Source organism: Mya arenaria, chromosome 10 (assembly GCF_026914265.1).
Source record: "Mya arenaria isolate MELC-2E11 chromosome 10, ASM2691426v1".
In the NCBI taxonomy this organism is placed as follows: domain Eukaryota; kingdom Metazoa; phylum Mollusca; class Bivalvia; order Myida; family Myidae; genus Mya; species Mya arenaria.
In genome coordinates this window covers 29931837-29956950 of record NC_069131.1, presented here as the reverse complement: position 1 = coordinate 29956950, position 25114 = coordinate 29931837, and the positions used below count along the sequence as shown (strand labels likewise).

General features: G+C 33.8%; 1 protein-coding gene across 23 annotated transcripts in view; it reads left to right on the top strand.

The window, feature by feature from the left end:
* LOC128205675 (zinc finger protein 768-like) overlaps positions 1–25114 on the top strand; it is a 57952-nt gene that overhangs the window by 10323 nt on the left and 22515 nt on the right. The window contains exons 5-6 of one of the 23 annotated variants that reach the window (XM_052907496.1): positions 15763–16028; positions 16979–17061. The exons of 9 other annotated variants lie outside the window; for them this stretch is intronic. In XM_052907496.1, the coding sequence (XP_052763456.1) occupies positions 15763–16028; positions 16979–16990 (278 nt within the window). In that variant the 3' untranslated portion in view covers positions 16991–17061. Of the gene's footprint in view, positions 1–266; positions 932–2320; positions 2717–3934; positions 4607–5375; positions 6751–7156; positions 7584–8574; positions 10296–11335; positions 11975–12874; positions 14729–15762; positions 16029–16978; positions 17487–18350; positions 19685–20528; positions 20834–25114 lie in introns of those variants that run through there. 13 more of the 23 variants (XM_052907494.1, XM_052907491.1, XM_052907500.1 and 10 more) reach the window with 13 other exon arrangements.

The window sequence follows — 25114 nt, the reverse complement described above, 5'->3', positions numbered from 1 at the left end:
AGTTAGTTTCCGTTAGTTGGCAATTTTATATTATCATATTACAGTCGAACCCTGTTAGCTTGAACTTGCTTGGCTTGACTTCCTTGTTGGCTCAAACTGAATGTAAAGGACCAATTTCTTTACACTAAAGCGAAGCATTTCCGCTTGGCTAGAAGGCCTGATGTATTTCCGCTGATCCCTGGGTGATCGAGCCAACACGGTTCGACTGTATTTACTACTTAGCATTGAAAAAAAAGTAATTTCTACATGTAGTCATGTATTTTCAGAACCAAGGGGCAAGAAAAGGTCTGAGGAATTTCTCAAGATGTGCAATGACACAAGAATGAAATTGAAACTTAGCTGGTGCAGCTTTTGCGACAAAGCTTTCCCAAGTAAGACAAAACTCGTCCGACATCTGGTTGTACATACCAAAGCTAGGCCATTCGCCTGCCGTTGTGGAAAGGATTTTACTGATATGAGTGCTCTTAAAAGGCATCAGAGACGATTTGGACATGATCAGAGTCCATCAAATGGATCGAATGACAATAAACAGCCTGTGAGGAATGTATATATCAACAATCTGAGCACTCCTAAAAACATTCAGAGTTCTTTATCAACACATGAAACTTGTAGTGTAAAAATAAGTACTGGTTGTGAAACTGCAGTAGAAAGAAATGCGTTCGGACAAGATGATGGCAGTTATGAGATAGAGTTTAATTCAGATGTGTTTGACTCTGAAGAGGCAAAGATCGTTGTCAAAACGGAACCAATGGAGGGGCCTTGATGTGTGATAGACAAGGATTAATCCTGAATGAAGTTTATCAGTTATCATATATTTCTGTAGTTGATGACCACAGACCTTTTGTTGTAATATATTTATTTACCATTATAAAAATCATATTTCCACTTTAAAAAATCAAACATGTTTGGCAGACTTATATAAAAGATATATTTTTATAAAAGGAAGATATTGTATATAATGCTTGTTCTGTGTTTTATGGAATTATTGTACAGTATACAAATTAGATGACATTTCTGTAAATCATTTTGCTGTTTTCTATGCTTTTGTACATATTTTATATAATGATGAATTGTTAACCGTAATATAATAAAGTTTCAAAGTATGTCGGTATCTACATTAGTTTGAAACTAATCAAAGAAATCTATGACCACCAAATATTTGAATTTGACTAATAAAACAAGCAGTTGAAATTAATATTTCAGATTTTCTGCAGAATTAATGCAAAATCTGTTTGGAAGAATTGCGAAGAAGCACATGATATGGTCGCATTTTAAAGAACATCAAAGCATTGTTGAGGAACAAGTTTTTCTTTTATGAGGAAACATATTATTTAAAGAAACATTTGGAATAAACTGATCAATGCCTTATTCAAGCTTAAGGAACGATTTTGATAAATGATTGTACAAGTTTGGGGTTAAGATTGCATTAACTATTGAGGGTCATTGTGCGTCTCATTTAGTGTGTGTTTGACCTTGAACATTTTGCCTTGGAACAAGCTCATAGACTTTAAATATTTGGCCGCTAAGTCTGTCCCTGTACTTTCAGGGGTAAGGAATGGCCTTACATGTTGATTAAAATGACTGAAATGATAATTAGGTGACTATAAATTAATTGCTAGATTTCTATCCCCACCTGCCTCTCTTTTTCTGCCGCCCCATAAATTTAATTGTCTTAAATAATGTTGAACTAGGGTCTGCATATTGTATTGATCATGGAACTGCCTTAACCCTTTGCATGCTGGGTAAATTGTCGTCTGCTAAAAAATGTCGTCTGTTTTATTCTAAATTTCTTTCAATTTACTTAAAACTTTGGGGATATATTGACTGAGTGGCAAACAGCTTGGAACCTGACCAGGCGCCATTTACTCGGCGTCTGGTCTGGTTTCAAGCTGTTTGCAAAGCCTTTAAAATCGCCATCAGCAGATTAAGGGTTAATTCATACCTACGGTGTCGATGCATAACTTTCATATGTAAAATTAAATAGGAGAACTGTTATGATGATGTTTGTAGTTCGTCTAGAAACACATTAGTCATGTATATGGTCCTGCAATAAGAAAGAGGATAACCACATATTCAACGGTGAAACACTCATAGATCTGAGAAAAGAAACAAATATAAAGACAGCCCCATTAAAAAGCAATTGGATGAAAATCTAGCAATTAATTTATATTGGCCTAAGTGTTGTAACAAAATGATTTTATTCTGTAAGGTGAAAGCATGCTTTTTGAAGGGAGGTGAACTTAACACATCAGCCTGCTTGTCCTAAAATCAAAGGTTTTTGAAGCCAGACTAAATGTTACCTGTATTATTTTCCTTACAGGGGATGGCTCCTTCCAATTGGAGGAACTAGCAACATCTTACATGGGACAAGAACTAGTCGATATTGGTGACATGACAGTCCCAATATATATCTGCACCATACCCGGCTGTGGGAAGAAATATTCAAGGAAATTCAGCTTTGATAGGCACATGACTGTTCATACTGGGGAGAAAGCTTTTAGATGTACAATGTGTAATTATGCGTGTAACAGACGGGACAACCTTAAAACACATATGATTAGACACTCAGTTTTGTTGGAGAAGTGAATTAAAGCTGCACTCTCACAGATTTACCGTTTTGACAACTTTTTAATTTTTTGTCTTGGAATGAGCAAATTTTTGCGTTAATATCTGCAAACCACTGATATAAGACTGCTGACAAAAGATCAGATCGCAGATTTTTATATTTCTGTTCGAAAACTAATGTTTTATGCCTAACCATTACTAACGGTTTAAGAAAAATGCATAAAACATCAATTTTTTAACTTAAACATAAACATCTGCAATCTAATTTTTTGTCAGCAGTCTTATATAACTCGTTTCCATGGATTCTCGCAAAAATTTCAAAGTTTTCAAAACTTTCAATCTGTGAGAGTGCAGCTTTAATACACAAGTGTTGTGTGCAATTTTTTTTAGCTTGTCTTTTGATCAAGGAATAAAATGGGAAGTATTGACATAGACTTGGTTCCAAACCTTTACATGTACTTCTGCCAAAACTAAATAAGCATTCATCAAAATCAATTGAAACTTGGTACACATGCTGCTAAAAACGATACACACATGTACAGCAAGGTTCATAACTCTAGCTTTCTTAATTGTTGAGGTATGCCCCCTTTTATGACTGAAAAACAACAGAAAAAGACAAGTGATGGTGTTCGTCCGGCAGAATTCTTGTTTTGTAAAGTTACAGCAGCTGCTGTGAACTAAAAAGGATATATGTGTCTGTTTGTCAATGTGTGCATACATGTATGATTTCAGAGTGTGTGTTTACAATGTCTAGTCGTGTCTGGTATAATGTTTCTCTGTTCATATTGCAACAATAAAAACTGGTTGTCTATTCTTTCTTACACTTTGTCTTAATCTGCTCTTCACTGCATAATAATGTCGTTTTCCGAAATCAATCTTGTGCCTATAGCAACTATTATCAATGCCTGACATTCTACATAGTCACCATGCATTATTTGTTCAGGGACATATTCAATATTGATCTTTACATTGTTCTTTAGATATACCTCAGTGATTCCATTCAGTCCATTGGCCAGTTATCTTTACAGTCCAATCAAAACACTTGGAATTCTTATCTTAAATTAAGTGAAATCTAAGTAGGGTTTTTGAACATAGCCCAAGATGAACAGTGAAAGGTCCATTTAAAAAGTTGGAAAAAAGTACTGTAATGTTTAAGTACAGTTGCCAGAGCTGGGATTTTTTTGTCAGGTTGAATCAAAATATTTCAATCTTTTATAATTTTGTACCCGTACAAGATATTTGACGTATCGGTTGGAATTAATCAGAAAGTTTGCTTTTTGTGATGAAAATTACTATGAAAGATTAGATTACTGTTAACTGTGAATTATAAGTTTTATAGTTATTGAATAATTCCGACGCTCGGTTACAGGTTTCAAGAGGTCAGATCTAGAGTTGTCAATTGAGGAAACAGGGGGAAACGATCATCCTGTTCCTGATGAGAAGCCTGCCAGACTTACGGGCAAGCATTTTTCCACCTTTATCCCTGCCAAAGCTGGAGCAAAGAGGGCCAGGCCCTTAGAGACTGTGTTGCGTGTAATGAAAAGCTAATGAACAGGAAGGGTTTCAAGAGGCGCCAGACAGCGTTCTGGTGTCCTGATTGTAAGGCGGCCTTGTGCCATCCGCAGTGTTTCAAAGTGTACCATACTATTCTTGACTATAAGAAAGTCTTGAGTGGAAACAGGGATGATGAAGTTCAGGATTAATCTAGAATTTATGATTGGAACCTTTCAAATGAATATGTAACTGCTAGTACTGGTATTGTGTTTTTCTCAGGACATTTGCAAAGGAAATAGTAAGAATTTGCTTGATAGATATAATTGGCTAGTGTGAAAACATTTTTTGAGGGGTTTTGAGAATTCTCTGATTGTGCCCCAATACCTTGTTCACCTGTTATGATAATTTCGTAATACAGCTTTTGTTTTATTTTATGTAAACTTGGTTTCTGTTTTGTTACTGTTTTGTACTGGTTGCTGTTTTGTTACGGGATGCATATTCACCTTATTTGACCATTTTGTTAGAAAATACACAATCATGAACTATGTGTTTGTTATTACTGGTTGTTGTTTTTACCTTGATTACAATCAGATGCAAATTTTCTTTGGCATACAACCCACATTTTCAGCTAATGAAATTGCAGAAAAGCAATCATCAAGTACTAGACTCAATTCATTAAGAATTTCGACTTTCGTGGGTGTTTAAATGTGCTCCTACTGCCACTCTTCCGATACACAGTCTCGGCGTCAGATTTTGCTTAACAATTTGTCGGCCAATGAGGTAGTACTCTAAGAAAGTTGGATGACCTTAAGTAGACCAAATATTACTGTAATATCATGTCAATAAACTGTTACATAAAATTGACAAATCATACTCACTACTTAGAGAAGTTCAAAAACAAGGGTGTACATATATCTGCATATGATTATATTAATTTTGTAGGTCTAGAACTTAAAAGTTAACAACGTGATTAACGGCATCGTTGTTAACTTTAAAAAGTGAACAATTTATAATTATGTGTTGAAATATTATAATATAACAAGTACAGCTGAGGCAGTTCTATAAAAACGTGTTAGGAATAATGCAGATCTTTATTTTATCTGTGAAACTTTCAGAGCAACACCCATTTGAAAGTTAACAACTATGTTGTTAACAACCTTCTTATCTTTAACAAAGTTCTAAGCAATCTGCTTGATGACATTAACAGTTAGTCTATTATGTTATATTTTTTGTGCAGCATTTAAGACTAATCTTGCAATTATGTGCAGAAATGTTTATTTTGACAAAAGAAAGTTCATATATTCTAATACTTGCAGAATCCAAGCCAGTACCCCTAGATGTATTAGTAATGTCCAGCCAGTATACAAACCCAACAGCCCTGGAACCATTGTCTGATCTACATGTAGAAACCAAATGTGACAGAATAACCAATGTCAGTCACCATGGTAACAACATACAAAATACAGACAGCAGTGGGCCTGCAGGACCGACATTTGTTACACATGATCAGCTCCAACCAATGATGAGGTCAGACGAAAATCCTATGCTGGATATGAAAAACTTTGAGGTGGTGTACTTGCAAGGGAAAAACTATGTTATTCTAGAACAGAATGGTGCTACAGCGTATTATATGTGCTGTTTTCTGTTGGGAGATCATCTTTGCAGCAAGAAGTTCATGAGCAAGTATGCTGTGGAGAGACATGCTCTCACCCACACAGGGTCTCGACCGTACACTTGTAATTGGTGTGGTCTGAAAAGTGCGAGAAAGGACTATATTTCTTCTCACAGTAAAAGGTGTTTCAAAAAAGAATAGCCTCAGTGGTCGAAATTAGCAGAAGCCGGTAAGCCTGCACTGGTAAAATGTTTTCTGGGCTTGCTCAAGTTATGGATTTTATATACATGTAGCAGAGCTTCTTGATAAATTTTGATGGCAAGCACTTATGTAAGAAGAAGAGCTTGTACATCCAAGTCTAATTTTCATGACTTTAGCCTATGTGCCCAAATGTATCTATGTTGAAAAAAAAGAAAAAGATTAACCAATTTTATTGTATCTATGTGGAGGCAATACTTGTAAAAATCTAATTTTCTAATTTGTATTATTGGACAAACAATTTCAGATAAAAATTATTGAATCATTTTAACAAGGCAAAAAACTAAAATCAGTGATCGAAATATGAATAAAATGCATTATAATTTATAAATGATACTATTTACTAACGATTACAGCTGCTTCTAAGGTCTGTCTTTAGGGATATATACTAATGCATACAGTTGCTTCTAATTTAAGTAATTGTTTTGCTAACAATTTTTACTTGCTATTTAAAACAGCTGCTTCTAATAGATCAATCTTTTTTTATATTTATTAATGATTGCTGTTCTGCTGCTTCTTAGGTCAATGTGCTGCTTTTTTGACCTCTGACTTAGCTTACTTCACTTTTACTTAATTTTTACCATATACATTTCAGATACAATCTGATATTTGGAAAAATACAAAACAACCTTGTATGATAGCAGATCATGTTTAATTAACTGTGATTAATTATGTATACATGTGGATGTACTTTAGAAACATGTTAATAATTATGCATGCAAGATCAAGTGATAAAAGATGGATGCATTTGATAATGTGTGGGCAAAATTTGTGAGAGAATAAAGCTTAGAAATAAAGTTTGTTTCTGGTCACAGCCTAAAGTATGGGTCGGTCAGCTAGAAATTAAAAAACAAATAAAATTGCATGGCGAAAAGTATATTTGAATTATACTCATTCTTCTCAATTTAGGTCAGGTAACATTGTTATTGGCTTTATAGGCTGCAAAACTTTTTGAATTGAAAATGATATTTTTTTACATGGTTGGTCGGGTTTCCTGAAACAATAATACATTGAAAAATACAGGGACGAGCCCAGTCAAAAAGTTTAAAATTAACCCTGTTTAGGGCAAAATACAAGAGCCCAAACGACTTGAGACACAAACATATTAACTTCACATACATAAGCCTATTTTACGGGGAGGCTGAGGTATCCAGCAATTTTACCCTAAGGGGGCTTTATTTACAATATATAACATATAATTATTCATACTTTCTGTTTTACTTTCAGAGATATCTGGTGACATGTTTATCCCATATCAGGGTAACACAGGCATCGGCACGGTCGAGGTCAAGGCCCCAGTGATGTGTAATATTTGTGGAAGTGTTCAGTCCAGTAGAGATCATCTAAAACGACATATGAAGATTCATACTGGGGAGAAGCCATTCAAGTGTGAATATTGTGACATAAGGTTTTCGCGGAAAGACCACTTGAATTCTCACTTTACTTCGGCAAGGTGTATAGAACGGCGACAAAGATGTCAGACTTTTTTATGAACATTTTTCTGTTTAAATTTTGTTGTTATGAAAAGTACTGGGCCAATTGTAAATATATATATACATATATATTGCTGTAAACTTATGAAATGTTGATTAAGTGCAAATTTATTATTATCTTGAAATTATTAATGGGCGTTGGCAAAAATGTGATGTGATATATTGTATTGGTTTTGGTTAATAAATGAATGTACCTGGTACGTCAGGTCTTGTTTGTGTAAACATCAATTTTTCTCAATTATCATGACATAAGCTTTAATTTTGGAAGAAGATCTGTTACTTAACAAACATTTTACATTCAAAACAGATTTTTGTCAAAAGACCTCTATCATATTTTTTCCTTGGATTTTTATTTTCACATTTTATGCTTATAATATTATTATTGTCATGATTTGTTATAAAAGACCTCATCATTTTTTTCTCCTAGGAATTTGATTTTCATGATTGGTTCTTCTACATTTGAGCACAGCTTGTACTTTAGTGTAAACCCTTTCCTTCGTAGAGATGTGGAAACTAGCCAACCCTTGTAAATCCCCCTGTTATAACCATAGATTAGGCGAAGGTATGAGGCTATGGAAAGAGAAGTAAATTGAGGATATCGTTTGTTTCTGTGTAAAATTGTAATTTATTTCGTAGAGTGAGCACAGACAGCTGTATTTTATGAATGGGGTAGCTACGGGTAAAATATTTACTTATGGTGTTCACCGGGGGGGGGGGGGGGGATGAATATATTCCAATCTTACACTGACACCAACCAGTTTTATTTTTCTTATAGGTGTGAAACAGATATACAATGGCATAAAATTTATGTGTTTTTTTAGAAAATCTCGCAAATTATATTCAAACATAACATTATTTCAGAAATGATGTTGAAATTCCATGCATGCTGACTTGATTTGAATGTGTGAGGGGGCTAAAATTTTAAATCGGTGAAAAATAATAATGTTATTTTATGGTTTGATTACAGTGAAATATCATTTATATTTCACTGATACTGTAAATCATATAATAAAAAGTCTTCTCTTTGAAGGAAAGGGTTGAGCCCTTTTATCTCTCTGACAGGTTGAACACAAATATTTAGCGTAGTATTTTCTATTAGTTGAACTTATCGTTGTTTAAAAATTAAAAAAATATCTACAATTTTCTTTGCAGGTCCCTTAGCAGAAAGTTTGATGCAGCAGGCCAGTGAAAGTCTGGTGCTTAGCTCCCCGAAGAAAGAGAAATTGGGAGGATTGTATGTGATGTGTACGCTGTGCGACAAACCGATGCAGTCCCCCTCCCATCTTGTTCGGCATATGAGAATACACACGGGCGAGAAACCGTTCAAGTGCGAGTATTGTGACTATAGTAGCTCACGGAAAGACCACTTACGGAGGCATTATCTCAATACCTCTAAGTGTATGAAGCTGATGAGGGAGGTGCCGCCAGAAAAGCCGTTTGAGTGTGAAATTTGTGGCTATAAAAGTTCACGAAAGGATTATATAAGAATTCATCAGAATACTAAGAAGTGTAAGAAGATGCGTGAGACTTTCATGAGTTAATTGCAGTGCTTTAAGGTTATATTAAATGTTAAAACCCCAGTCATGGTATCCAGGGTTATAAAATTGAATGATTGAACTAGAATTTGTTTGATGTAGCTGGGATGGCAAAGGTTGATTATGATTAAATCTGACACAAACATGACATTGAGCTCACACACCAACCCAAGCTTTGTGAACCAAACGCCAAAAAATAATTTCTTTTAAAATTTTGTTTTGACAAGAAAAATAGGGATACTCTAAGATATGACCACTTTGGTGTGCGGATAAGCTGCATGGATTATCTGCGGGGCTAAGAATGGATTTTGTGTTTGATGAAAGGATCCTTTGAATTTACTTTGAACCTTTGGACATCCAAATTAAACTGTCACTGAGTGTACATCATTATATTTGTCCCCATACATGATGTACATGTATAGTAAAATTGGTTTCTAGGGACCCCAAGCTGGAAGGTCACACTGAAATTTACCCTTATTCAATACATCTTTGTCTAGTTATGTAATGTGCATATTTTTTGTGTATGCCTTGTATATATTAAGGCATGAATAGATGTTAAAGGCACATTGTTAAATAAGTAAATTCCATAATTTCAGAAGTATCTCCTAGAATTAATCTTAAAAACAGGATGGAGAGCTTTTAACTTCAGACTTTTTTACAGTTGTAAAATTTGTTTTATTCGGACATGTGTATCAGAAACAGTAGGAAGTACTCTGAAATTAATATGAATGATTCTTGGAAATGATTTTAATAGGGATCAGTTCTCAGCCCCTTTACCCTCAGGCTGTTTTGGGCATGAATCCCTCATACTGACCAAATCCTTGGCTGTTTTTCAAGATTGATAATTGTCATTTGTAAGAACCCCTGTCTTTAACCGTTCATTGTATTATTAAAGATATTTATCTATTTAATCTTTTATACTGGTTATGAAGATTCGTTGAACTGTTTTAATACAGCTATTGATTGAGGAAGGTATTATGACACCAAATTACTGATGTGTTGGCTGTTGTATAAAATATTGCTAATCATTAAGTATTAAGTTTCAAAAGTCAAATGTATCATAAACAAATTGTTACCTTTAGGTTGTAGTGTATTTTACAATTTTTACACATACACAATATTACATACAACATTTCTTTTTATAATCTTGTTTAAAAGTCATGATAAAAAAAAAAAATAATAATAATTTTTTTTTCATTTTCTTCATAATTTTCTTTATAATGTCGTTAATGTTTGTTAAATTGAAAAAAAATCTTAAAAAAAATAAAATTGTGATGATATTATTTTTACTGTTAAGTGGTTGTTTTATGTAAAAAGTCATTTTTATGTGATATTGTTCTTGTATGTTATAATGTACTGTCTTATAATATTGTTTAGAAGTAGGCTTTTAGAAAAAAGTATTTATTCTGTTGTGTGTTGCTTAAGCGTAAGATCTTGAATAAATATAATTTAGCCTCGTAAACTTCAGCCTTGTTTTCCTTCTTTCGTCATTTAGTTAAAGGGACTTGATCATGTTTGGTAAAATGTAATTTTTTACGACAAAGTAACGTGTGACAAATCATTAGGAGTGTTAAATCTAAGGCCTAAAAAAATTTGCTTGATTAGGGTAGGCTTTTATTTTTATAAGGTTTATATAAAAATGTCCTTTTCATCATAGCGGAATGGTGTTAACTAAAGTTATCATTTAAGGTTTTAAACTTCATATTGAAAAAGCAATAAAAAAATATATATATTTTTTTTTTTTTACTTTTTTTTCAAACTGACTATGAAAACGGTAGGGTCGGCGCCTATTCCGTAGGTAGGGTCGGGTAACCCGAACCAAATGTTTTTTTTTTTCTAGGCCTAAGATATTGACAGCTGGAACCCTTCTACTTATGTTGATAATGGTCAAATATTGTCTTTGAAGTCACAAATTTTGAATAGTGATAGTAAAGGTTAAATTATCAGCTTACTACAACAATGTAGTATTTTTTCCAGCAATTTCACTATCAAAGAGTTTATTAGTCATAATATTAGTTATTTCCAATGTATTACGGTGAAAAAAATTTGTGTCCAAAAACATGAGCATGTCCCTTTAAGAAATCTACATACTTAGACAACTCAGGATGACATGTTTCAGCCTATCATCAATGAAACAAATCCTCACACTATAACTCAAATGTGTATGTTTTTGATGTCCAATGCTTGTGAAGTGAGAAGCTGTTATACTTTATCCGAAAACGAAAGAACCAACATGTCTTGATTCTTTTGTTATACTTTCAATTTGCAAAATTAATGTTCACTAGGAACTTGGTACACTTGTGTTTCTTCCCTTTGTTATGCATCTGTTCTTGGTGTTATATGTACAACAATGTCTCAAACTTTCATTAATTTTGCAGATTTCCTATCATTAGACTGGTTGCTTGAAGGCTCACCTGAAGATTTATCGCAAAATAAACCAGTCAATGCAAAGAAAAGTCTCACAGAGAAGGTTGGAGAGCGATATTATGTGTGTGAAGTGTGTAATAAACTTCAGCCATCTCCGTCCCACCTCCAGAGACATATGCGAACACACACGGGCGAGAAACCATACAGCTGTGATATGTGCGCCTCAAGATTTACCAGGAAGGACAACCTGGAATACCATAAATTGAAAAATTGCGGGAAAAGAGCTTCCTTGTTGTGAAAACGATAACAAAATGATATATTATGGTACTTGAATCCCCTTTGTTGCTAAATACATACATGTATGCAGTAAATAAGAAAAGGCAAAATTGCAACTCCTGCAATTGAATGTAACAATTGTAAACATTGTTATTAAAGCTTTGGAGAAAACAGTATAAGAAGATCTTTCATTGTTAAAAAAAACGCCATTTAGGTAGACGTAGTTTATTACACACTGAATCTGCATGGAATTAGGGTTTGAAAGGTGTTAAAATAGTATTGACAAATAAATATATTTACCAGAATGTATGATTTTTAAATCAAATTTAAAAGAAAACAGCACTTCACATGTTGCTGTTGATTAAAGTATTGCTCTTTTTATGCAGGTTAAAATAGGAATTTGCCAGTATTGTATTTTCTGACCAAAAAGGGGCCTTAAAATTCACAATCCGTATTGTATTCTTTCACAACTAATTTCACTGGCCGCAATGTCAATCCCATGCATATTCCTAAATAAAATAAACTACTATTTTGTCTTTGTAATTTTGAACAACTTATTAAGAACTATAATATGTTTTATTTCAATCTTAGATCCTTGAAATGTTTTGGACCCAAGAGATTATGGGGGGCGTTGTCCCCTCTGACCCCCATCAAAGTGCTGCATATGGATTATTCACAGTTTTAGGCATTTTGCCCATTATTCACAATTCCAAGGGCGCTGGTCATATTCATTTTAAGGTGAAAATAATAACAGGGTTTTAGTCCTAACTCATAACTTCGGTACTGTCATTGTTGAAGTTGATACTGATTTTGGCTATAAATTAAAAAGTGAATGCCAAACATTTTGTTACAATGGCCTTGCTTTATAAATGCATACCCTAGTAAATGTTTGTTGAGTTGAAATTGGAGAACTTCAAAGAACATGCATTTGTTGACCTTTCAAATATTGAACCTTTTAGAATTGCTCTTCAGTTTATGGAAAATTGGACCGTTTTCAATATTGTTCTTATCCTTGTCCTTAAAAACGCCTTGGTGATTCTGTTCAGTTAATTTGCAAGCTATTTTTACAGTCCAATCGAAACACCGGGAATTCTTATCTTAAAATTTAGTGATATCTAAGATGGTTGTTGAAGACAGAGCATTGCCTGAACTTTGTGATAGGTATTTTGATTATTATATGTTAATAGTATCTCACCTTGAAACTTAAAAGTATGTATGTATGATGTAATTTGTTTGTATTTGTTCAGATTCTACAGTGTTATTCTTGTTTTCAGGTATTTCAATAAACGCCATGGGACAACCAGACAATGCAACAATGGTTAAAAACTATGACTTACTCAATCACCTGAGTGTTCTGGCTTGTGACATTTGTGGTAAACTTCATTCCAACACATTCCTCCTGAGGAGACACATGCGAAGCCACACGGGAGAGAAGCCGTTCAAGTGTGACGGATGTGGGTTTAGATGTGCCCGCCAGGACAATTTAAAGCGTCACCAGATGCTTAGTTGTAAATCATTACAGTTGAAGGCGCCTGTATCGGATGCTTTTTTGTGATATTAGAAGAGACATTTTTTTCTTCATCATTAATTTATGACTACCTAGGCTTGGACTTACACTTTCATTATGTGAGTGATGCACACAAAATAAAAATTGCAATTCAGATCAGTTAATGGAAGGACATTAAAACTAAAAAAAACAACAACAGTGTTCAATAAATTATTTGTCTAGTCTAGTTAAAACTTAAATTTAAAAAGCTTTGGTATTTGTATTAATTATATATGTGACTTTCACATGCTAAATATACACACTATAAACTAGGAAACCATAATGCCCTTTTTTTGGAATGGATAAACTCAGCTGAGACAGCGACAAAATATTCTTTTAATCATGTAAAGTGATGTATTATCGGCCTCATAATAGTTCCTTTTGAATGTTCTAGGTTTGTTTTTATGTAGCCTGTATTTGCCGATTTTTGGACCATCTGGTGTCTAGTCCCTTTAAGAGTTGCTAGTAATCCAACAAATTCTCCAGATATTCACATGAACGTTGGTACACATTGTCAGTGATATAATACATTACATGCATTTAGGCTCATAACACTGGCTTTAATAAATGTCTAGATATATTTTATTAATACTAAAAACAGGGTTGTGCTTTGTTATCCCCTTGCCATGGTCATGGATCAAGTTGATAGGCTTTTGACTTTTAAGCAGGTTGATTATTTCCAACCCAGGTCAAGTATTTGTGCTACTGCACCGCCATAGTGGGGATTTTTTTTTATAGTAAACACGATACTTTAGTTGTATAAATTATAATCCAATGGGTTTTGGGTGTAGAAACTGTTTTATACCATATTATAACACTAGCAGATCCAGAGGAGGGGAGGAGGGGTTGGGGGACGCAAGTAATAAAATATGCCTAATTCACCATTTTGTACTAGAAATTGTTAAAATTGTCTTGAGGGAATACCAAACCTCTTGCCAACAATTTAAGCCATATTCATTTCTGTTTTGAGGAAGGTGTGCTTGTCAAAAGCTTATGCCCCTAAGTCACGCCCCCTCAAACATCAAATCCTGCATCCACCCCTGTATTACAATGTCAAGAAAAGCTTTTGATAAGGGGGTTATTTTAATGAAGGATTTTAGTCGCAACATCAATTATTTTAGATTTGTCACAAAGTACAAAACATTGATTGTTTTATTTCCTCAATTTTGTGTTCATTTTGAATACTGGCTCAAGATCAATATACCGAAATATGTAGTATAATAATGAAACTATGACGCTTAAATACTATAAATTTACGACTAAAATTAGCTAATAAGATTGAAACAGGGCCGCTGGCTTATAAGTAAATATTGGTGTTATTTATCTGCTTACTACTTCTTGCATGGTAAGAGCTTTGCCTACTGGCTACTTAGATGTGATATTTAAATTAATAAACTGATTTAACTAAAACACGCTTTTTCAATATGGTTTAACAAGTAAACTGATAATTTATGATTAAGTTGTTATTTTAAGATTGATTATATGTTCTTAATTCATAAAATATATTGCTGTTAATATTTTTACTGGTTTACATAATGTTTTATCCATATTTTGTCTCTGTAAAGAGAATGATAGTCTTTGTAATAAATGAGGGAAAATAATGAATTGTTGTTGTGTATTAGGGTATATATAGACAGAACCTTTTTACACTTCTTGGCCATCACTGACTACCAGATACGTCCCAAAAGGCCAGACCAGTATGTTTTTTTATGTAATGAGAACCTCATGATTTATTAAATGATTTTTCTGTGTGATTTATATCTTTATTGCTTTAAGTATGCTGTGAATTTCCCCCAAATCTGACAAAAAAACACACACTTTCTTAGTTCTCTCAAAGAATGGCTAAGAGGTTGTCTTCCCCGATAACTGGTGATAGATTTTGTTCTACAGGCATGGGGTGGTATTCAATTTGCAACTTAAGTTAATCTTAGGGTAATTGATTTCATTCACTCTTTTAGTCAGTTATTAATAACAGGTAATCTGATAAGCTACATCGTTCTTAGATCCAATTCAAACCAATATTGAATACCAGCTCTGAAAGTTAGTTTTTTTGTGAAGAGTCATGCAAGATCAATATCTGTATACTTATTAATGCTGCTTTGTTGATAAAGCTTGCAAAAAATATTTTATATTTATTTCCCTGTTACAAATAAGATAACTTGTGTTGTAGTGTTGGGAATCGGTTCTAGTTTGACTATCGATTATCGGTATCACTCAATTACCTGATTATCGATGCTAGGATCAGGTTTTGACAATACCTTAAATGTAGTTTTATGCTTGTACAATAACTTGTAACCCTTAACATGCCTATGTTATGTGTATGTTGTTTCTTTGGGCTATATTGTTAACGATAACATCTGAACACTTCCTAATGTATAAATGCACTCAAAGGAGAATTGGTGTAAATGAACTGAACGCAAATAACAAGAGAAAAAAAAACAACACCCGTTGAATGGGATGATCGATTATGACCGAATACAATCGATTGTCGCCGATTTCAGACCCAACTAATAAATGTTCAATTATAATTGATCTTTGGAACATTATTAATGTTGTAACAATATTTTTCTTGAGCTAAAATCAAGTAAAATTATGATTTCTTTTTCTCTTCCACAGTGAATATGGAAGATTTGATGCTGATGTACCCCTCGCAAGACGACTCCAGGAACCCAGCCATGGAAGAAATGTTGGGGAGAGTCATATACCAGTGTAAAATATGTGGCAAGGTGCAGCCGTGTCCGGCAAACTTGAAGCGGCACATGAGAACACACACGGGAGAAAAACCATTCAAGTGTGACTGGTGTGGTTATAATTGTGCTAGAAAAGACGCCATGACGGCACACAAGAGAAGGTGTTCTATGAAAAAACAGCTCGAGCAACAAGTATGATAAATGTGTTTAATGTTGACGATTATTAATAATTGTAAAATAGTAGGAAATCATTAATTTTAAAGTTGTAAATTGTCTAGTTCTAGTTTTTGTCTTGAATAGATTAAGCGTTGTTTAATATGTTTGTATGTAAATAATTGTCATTGATTTTGAGCATTTCATTTACACTTTGTACCGAAATTTGTATTTGTATTTGATTTTGCAACATTCATAATGCTTGCTTTCTAATTTTTTTTAATTATTGAATTAAGATGTTTATTTTCACCAATGAATTTTTTTATGAACAACTTCAACCAAATCCATTCTTAAGTTTATTCTTTTTGACATGGAGATTTGTACATGTATGTCTTACTAAAAAACACTGTTGTTATCTTTCTATCTGAGTTAAAAATATTGTAAAAAAAGTTTAAAGCCATGTTTTTTGCAGTTGAAATAAAGGAAAAACAAATAGAAATGTTTTGTTATGTTATATAATAGCCAAGTTGTTTCGGGAAAACTTGTGTCCTGACCGATTTAGAATCATTAACATGAATTCGAGTTTTGAACTTGAATTGTATGGAACTGTTAACATATGAAATCATCAACATTAATTATATGGAATCTTTGAAATTAATTGTGTGTAATCATTGACTTATATAATTTGAATATCATCTTTAACATTAAAAGTATGAAAACATTAAAATGAATTATTTTGATCATATTAAAGTACATTATTGTATGGAATCGTTAACATAAAAGTATGAAATCATTATTAACATGAATAATATGGATACAGTTGACATTATTATGGAATCGTTCATATTAATTGTATTGAATCAATGACATTAATTGTATAGAATCATTAGCATTAATTGTTAAGCTACATATCAAATTTTAAATCATATTGTTTAATTTCATAGCGTAAACTAAATATCATTCAATCTGACGCCATTCTCTTATTTCAGGTCCTATTATGATTGGAGGGATGAAGATATATTCCTGCGATTATTGCGGCAAAAGATTCTCAGCAGCAGCCTGGCTAACACGCCATCGAAGAATTCACACAGGGGACAAACCGTTTGTTTGTGACATTTGTGGACGAGGCTTTAACGTGAAAAACAACCTGAGGAAACATAGTTTCACTCATATGAAAGATCATCCCTTACTGTGAATTATGGCAACTCTTGTGAAATAATTTGTTGTCAAATTCATGTTAACTAATGAAGTTTTGAAGAGAATATCATTGCTGTCTGCTTATTGGGACAAGAACGCTGTACATATTCCTTGGTTTGTGTGAACAAAATCTTAACGCTAGGTATGGTTGAAGTGCATGGTATAGTGACTATACATCAAATAGAGGCAGAAGAAGACAAAGACTGACATGGTTCTATTTTGGGAGACTTATATGACTATGTTCTGTTTAGAATCCTTTGAATAAAGTTGAAGCTGTCAAAGTAATGAACAGTGTTTCATTCATTAAGTCTTTAATGTAGAAATTAAAACATTAAAATGTTGTGCTGATACTTTCAAAGTGATACTGTGAGTCACTTGCCAGTCAAAGAGTTATGGTTTATATTTTTATCAGCTTGACAGCTGGTAAATTAATTAGCAGTCTACCACAAAATAGGAACATTTTAAATATTAAGACTAAGTTATAAGGGTTTGTTGACTGATTGATGTCAAATGGATGTTTTAATTACTGTTGCCGCTACTTGACCTAATGAAATCATTCACGAGCAAGTACTTGACTGTGTATAATTTCAGTCATAAATATGGTAGTCGAAGTAACTGTTATGTACCATGTTGTCATGACAATGTTCAATAACTAGCATGCATATAAGTTAATCACGTTATTTATCCCTGGCTACTTATTGTACAATTAAGCTTTGCCTACTTATTACCATTCCAATTTGAGAGTTTATGTATAGACGAGAACATGACGATGATCACATGACGATAACAATTGACCCTAATCACATAATTTATTCGCATGCTGCATATAACACTGTTTAGCCCTGCCTAGCTGTTACCTTTCCGATATTGAGAGTTAATGTATGGACGAAAACATGATGTCGAGAACATGATGACAACGTACCCTATGCTGTCTATAAATGGTTAAGCTTAGCTTACTTGTTACCTTTCCGATATTGATAGTTAATGTATGGACAAAAACAAAGCAAACACTTTCAAATGTGCTACATTAATTGTAAGAAGTTTGACTTGTTGATCCAAAATCTGATTTTGAGGACTGTTTCATTATGTACAACTGCTCTTATTTCAGTGTCCATGGATTGCGCACGCAGGCAATTTTATTAAATACAACCGCTTTCATTTCAGCATACGTGGAGAACATGACGATGACAATGTACCCGGATGAGCTTCAAGCTGCGCAGCAACACATGCTGAAGAATCATATACATCAGTGTCTAGTGTGTGGGAAGATACAGCCGTCACCGGGGAAACTGGAGCGACACATGAGAATACACACAGGGGAGAAACCATTCAAGTGTGACTGGTGCGATTATCATAGTTCAAGGAAAGATTCTATGAGGAAACATCATACTAGATGTGTGAAAAAAAAGGAAATTGAGGGACAGATTTAACATGATGACTTTGTAATAGTTAAATTGCTTTCAAAACATGTAAAATGCTTGGCAAAACTTGTTACAAAAATGTGCAAAAAAAAGGATTTGAGGCAGTAGAGTTGACCGTTGTGGTGTGTAAATAATCAAATGCTTGGCAAGATATTGTTCGGGATGATATCATTTAGAATTAATCCTAAAATAGGGATCAAGATTCAGTGATGTGAATGTCAGGAGAAGCTAAAATCTTTCATGTCACAGATATTTCTGTGATTCACTCGGGGGGAAGGTCGAACAAGCTATTTATTAATTCTGGCCTTAAAATAATGTACAGCAATGATGTAGGTGTCTTTAGTACTGTCCAGTGGCAGATCCAGGAATTCATAACTGGGAGTGTACAACAGGCCAACCCCCTCAAAACTTTTATTTCATTGAGGTTTTGAAATGACACGTATTATATCGTTTTATATGCTTTTCAACCCTTCATTCAAGAATTCTTTTATTCATCTTATAAATTGGACCTACTTTTGAAAAAAAATATAATATGTACTATACACTTATATATTTAGCTTTTAAATTGTTAGGTATCATGTAAGGTTGAAATAAGGTGTTTTATGTTCATATTCCGGTTTTGTGCCCCCCTGCCAGATCCGCCACTGACTCTCTATGTGGTCCTCAATCAGTGGCATCAAGTTGGGTGTAGTCAGTGGTGTTCTCAATAAGAACCAGTTGCTGGCCAAAAAGGACGGTTCAAATGGCAATCTGGCTGGTTCCAATCCTGAAAAACAAATGAATTTTAAATAGAATAAGTAGTAGCTGTTTGGTTACTTTACTGTTTGAGACAGTTTAACCGAAACTTATTGAGAACCCCGAGTCAGTACTTTCTATGTGTTCTTCAATGTTGTAGATTTGTTGTGGGATGAACATGTTTGCAATTGGGCCATCTTCTCAATGATAATATTGTATGATCGTTTTTTTAATGACTGTTTCTATGTAACAAGACTAATGTATAAATAAAATTTCCAATACAATACATGTTTTTGTCAGTTAAAACATAGTTTACTTGATTTTGCAAGCAAACCGTTCAACTGCATTTCTAAAACATGAAATACTGATATTGTATATAACCGAAATTCTTCATGTTACAACATTTTGTTGTATGCAAGTTGATGAGATGGTCCGAGCATTTCTTAATTTCTGCGATTAATCAATGTTCTATGTGATTTTTTTTGTCTGTTTCTTTGAGTAATTGTATTTGTTTAATGTAATTTATATGTTAATTGTAAGTAATATGTAAAATAAAATACAAACTTATTTTACCCATTGTTCATACTGCATATAAATTTTGTTTTGTGAAATTATGACAAAATGAAATTGAACGATGGATTACGATGGATTTTAAATATATTAAGTGTAACAGCCCTTTGAAATATCAAAAATTATTACTATATATAATTACTAATGCACTATATGTATTACGAAAAAAACAACAAAAAACCCATAATATTATTTTGGTTAGGAGTCAATGCTGCCCTATGTATGTTACACAATCCTACCATAATATATGGTCAGGTTTCAATCTGTACAATCTGTCATTAAAAAAAAAGAGAAGAAAAGTACTTAGTTGCAAATATTCAAATGGCATTGACGTTACTTATCAAATCAGTATGTACTTTTACGTATACCAAACATCAGGAATTGAAATTAGCACATCCCGACAAGCCCTGTACTGGTGTAAAAAAATTTCGGGCTTGCTCAAATTCGAGTTGGGCTTGTTGTATATTTTGATGCCATCATAATTAGCACTGGTGTAAGACTTTGGGCTTTATCATCAAAAAGTCTAATTTTGATGACTGGAAAATTATCTATTTGATTATCATTACGAAAGTAGTTCTATGTTTATATGCAGTCATAATCTTTTCCTCTTTTTCAGTTATGGCAAGAGGGAAGCGTGACAATGTATGTGTATTTTGCGGGAAGGAGTTCGGCCAGCCGTCCTGGTTGAGACGTCATATGATGATTCATACAGGACATAAGCCATATAAGTGTGACATTTGTGGTAAAGCCTTTACTTTGAAGGGAAATGTTAAACAGCATAGACTTACGCACTTTAAGCCTAGTCCGAGTGATGGGATCGATTTGGAGGCTGAAATATATGACACTACCGGTATCAAATCGGAATTCAAGAATATACAATAATACGTGTTAAAATCAGGTTTATTTTAATATCAATATTGTTTACTAGACTATATGTACAGCATAGCTTTCTATTTTAATAGGTATGAGATTTATTTTTTATGTTTGTCTCAATCTTTATGAACAAATTTTTTAGTTTTTTTATTCATTGGTTTAATGCTTCTAAAATATATTCAAATGGGTTGGCCTAAATGTCATTATTAATTGAAAGAAAAAACAACACCAAGGCGACTATAAATAAATTGCTAGATTTTTATCCCCGCCCGTCCCTACTTTTTTCCACCGCCATTGACTCAAATAAAAATGTTGAACTAGAGTCTCTATATTAGTATCAGTTCGGTACTGTCGGGAAACGGCGTTGATTCATACCTACATGTATCTATGTATACCGATGTATAACATTCACATGTAAAAAAGGAGAATGTATATGGCCACTTATGCAATAAGAAAGATCGTGAACACATATTCAACGGTGAAACAGTCATCTAAGAAAAATGATAATAATAAAAAATGTCACCCCTGTGAGGCTGTCCCCATTTAAAAAAAAATGGATGGAAATCTAGCAATTAATTTATTTTGGCCTTAATATCAAACTATACAATAACATCACCATGTTACAAAAGTTCCATGAAACACTTGAATTTTTAGGTAATTTAATTATGTGCTTTTATGTAATTTTAATAGTGAATTATATGGTTTTAAATCTTGCTGTGACTTGTAGATCTATATTTTTATACTAACCATCATAATTTGTTTATTTATGTTATACATGCGATATTATATACATATACCGGTATGTAGTATTGACTACTGAAGTAAATGTGAATTACTTTTATATGTATCAATTTGCTGTCACTTTATACATGATGCAATTGATTGATTTAATGATTGATGTTGTAAATGTATATGTCATATATATCTTTGAAGGTCCATTCTGTCAGATTTTAGTTAAATATATGTATTGTACTAAGCCAAATTAAAAATATTCATCACTTTGAATAAAGAAAAGAATAAATTTTACCTTTAAGTGAAAGATAGTGTTCAATGTTAATTTGCAGTTTAAACGTGGCTTTGTGACCACTTTGATCTTCTCAATGCATATATAAACAGACATTAACAGGCTTAATGCTAAAAAATAAGTTTTTTTACTGGCTGGGCTAGAAACCCTGTTTAAAGGATTGAAATCAAAAACGTCGGACTATGGATTTACTTAAATATTTATACGGATTTACTTTGATATTTATTTCTAGCACACCGGATAGGCATTTCCGGTGAATTCAGCCGTGCTGGAAAACTCCATCTGGCATTCCCCCATGCCAGATGATTCACGCGCCGTGACATAATAATTTCAATTTTTTTTATAATACACTTAATGTAATCATAATTAGGAGATTCAAATATATGAATTCCATTAACATTAATTTTACAAAAATATACTTTAAAAAACAAAACAAAATAACCCTTAAAAGACGTGATGTCAAAGGAACTTATTGACGTATGCAGTGAATACAAATTACTGCGCGTCAAGACATCAGTAAACATCACCGCACGCGCTTTTTGGTGATATGTACAAAAATGCACTTTTTTATATATTATATTTTATATATCTTCACAAAAAATGTAATTTAATGTATGCTAGAAAAAATATCTATCATGTGTGTCGGTTCTGGATAGAAAAATCTGACCCTTGGGCACGCTGCGTAGCCGGTAACTCGGCAAGATTGTTACCTGGCAACGCAGGTTCCCTCGGGTCAGATTTTTCTATCCGGAACGTGAACACATGACAGATATTTATTAATGGCGAATTTGAAAGGAACTGCCATTTAATTGGACAAAATATAATTTTGAACACTAAAGTCACTTTTCACCTAGGTTTGTTTTCCATAATGTTGAAGTAAATCAAAGTTATTGGTAGATATTATTGGTCTAAACACAAACTGTACAGATATATCAAGGTATTTACGTTTTGACAGAATGAACTTTTTAAATTATGTATAATGTTTTGTGTACATTGTAGTAGTTTATGTCTTTCATAGGTTATTTTCTGTAAACTTTTAGAAGGTAGATTTTATCATATTTAGTAAACAAATCAGAATGTGAATTAAATACGTTCATGCTCTTTTTTATACTTGAATAATTGATTTGCGTTTTGAAGTTTTATTTGGAAATAATTATGCCCCCTTTTGAAAAAAGTGGGGTATATTGTTTTGCACATGTCGGTCGGTCGGTCGGTCGGTCGGTCGGTCGGTCTGTCTGTCGGTCGGTCGGAATACCAAATGGTTTCCGATCAATAACTTGAGAACGCTTTGACCGAGGGACCTCATACTTGGTATGTGTATTGGTCATCACCAGCAGATGAACCCTATTGATTTTGAGGTCAGTGGGTCAAAGGTCAAGGTCAGTGTGACCTTTACATGAAAAACGGTTTCCGATCAATAACTTGAGAACGCTTTGACCCAGGAACCTCATACTTGGTAGGTGTATTGGTCATGACCAGCAGATGAACCCTATTGATTTTGAGGTCAGTGGGTCAAAGGTCAAGGTCAGTGTGACCTTAACATGAAAAACGGTTTCCGATCAATAACTTGAGAACGCTTTGACCCAGGGACCTCATACTAGGTAGGCTTATTGGTCATGACCAGCAGATGAACCCTATTGATTTTGAGGTCAGTGGGTCAAAGGTCAAGGTCAGTGTGACTGCACATGTCGGTCGGTCTGTCTGTCTGTCTGTCTGTCTGTCGGTCGGTCGGAATACCAAATGGTTTCCGATCAATAACTTGAGAACGCTTTGACCGAGGGACCTCATACTTGGTATGTGTATTGGTCATCACCAGCAGATGAACCCTATTGATTTTGAGGTCAGTGGGTCAAAGGTCAAGGTCAGTGTGACCTTTACATGAAAAACGGTTTCCGATCAATAACTTGAGAACGCTTTGACCCAGGAACCTCATACTTGGTATGTGTATTGGTCATCACCAGCAGATGAACCCTATTGATTTTGAGGTCAGTGGGTCAAAGGTCAAGGTCAGTGTGACCTTTACATGAAAAACGGTTTCCGATCAATAACTTGAGAACGCTTTGACCCAGGAACCTCATACTTGGTAGGTGTATTGGTCATGACCAGCAGATGAACCCTATTGATTTTGAGGTCAGTGGGTCAAAGGTCAAGGTCAGTGTGACCTTAACATGAAAAACGGTTTCCGATCAATAACTTGAGAACGCTTTGACCCAGGGACCTCATACTAGGTAGGCTTATTGGTCATGACCAGCAGATGAACCCTATTGATTTTGAGGTCAGTGGGTCAAAGGTCAAGGTCAGTGTGACTGTAAGCTGAAAAAAGGTTTTCTGATTGTCCATATTTTATTTTCTTATATAGTAGACAGTAGAAATTTATATGTCACTAAATGCATGAATTGAAGTATCAGTTTTCAGTGAACATCTAGTTTAATTATGCCCCCCTTCGAAGCAGAGGGGTTATATAATTGCTTTGCACATGTCGGTCGGTCTGTTGGAAGACCAAAGCTTGTCCGAGTGATAACTCAACAATTCCCGGACCTATGGTCATCAAACTTGACATGAAGATTAGGTATGACCAGTAGATGACCTGCCTCATATGCATCCAATGACAAATCAGCTGTCATTTCAGTCCATGCATATTTCATTCAATTGTCCAAATATTTCTGGCAACTTGGCGCTCAGGGGGCATAATGTTTGACAAACATCTCTTGTTAATATTTATTTTACTTTAATGGCAAGTCTTGGAGAGCAGTTTTAATTGATATAAATTTAATTATATCATGTTTTTGTTTTTAAAAAATGAAAAATTATTTACTGACTGCAACATACCACTTCTGATCAAAATAGGACTTTGTGCATTTAGTCTTTCATTATTTAGCCTTAAACATTCATTAGTTTTATTTTTAAAACCAGTTTTAAACATAACAGAAATATCGATTTTGATATGGAATGTTACGGGTTTGTCTTTTTAGCATTTTTTCTATGAAATAAAGTGGAGGTATGCCGTAGCCTTGATGTTGTTGTTGTTAAAAAATGAACGTTGGCCATAAAACACTCAAAATCTGTTCAAGGTAACTTCAGGGTATTCAAATGAAACTTGGTGCACATGTTATGTTGTCAGAGACAATAAACACATGTAAAGCAAGGCCCATAACTCCGGCTTTAATAATTAATTAGTTATGCACCTAAATGCTTGATTGAAAACAAGAACAGATGAGCATTAGTGTTCTCCCCACAGCTCTCTAATGTGGATTATTGATTTGTACATATTTCTGTTTTACAAAATATAATTGATGTTGTTGCAA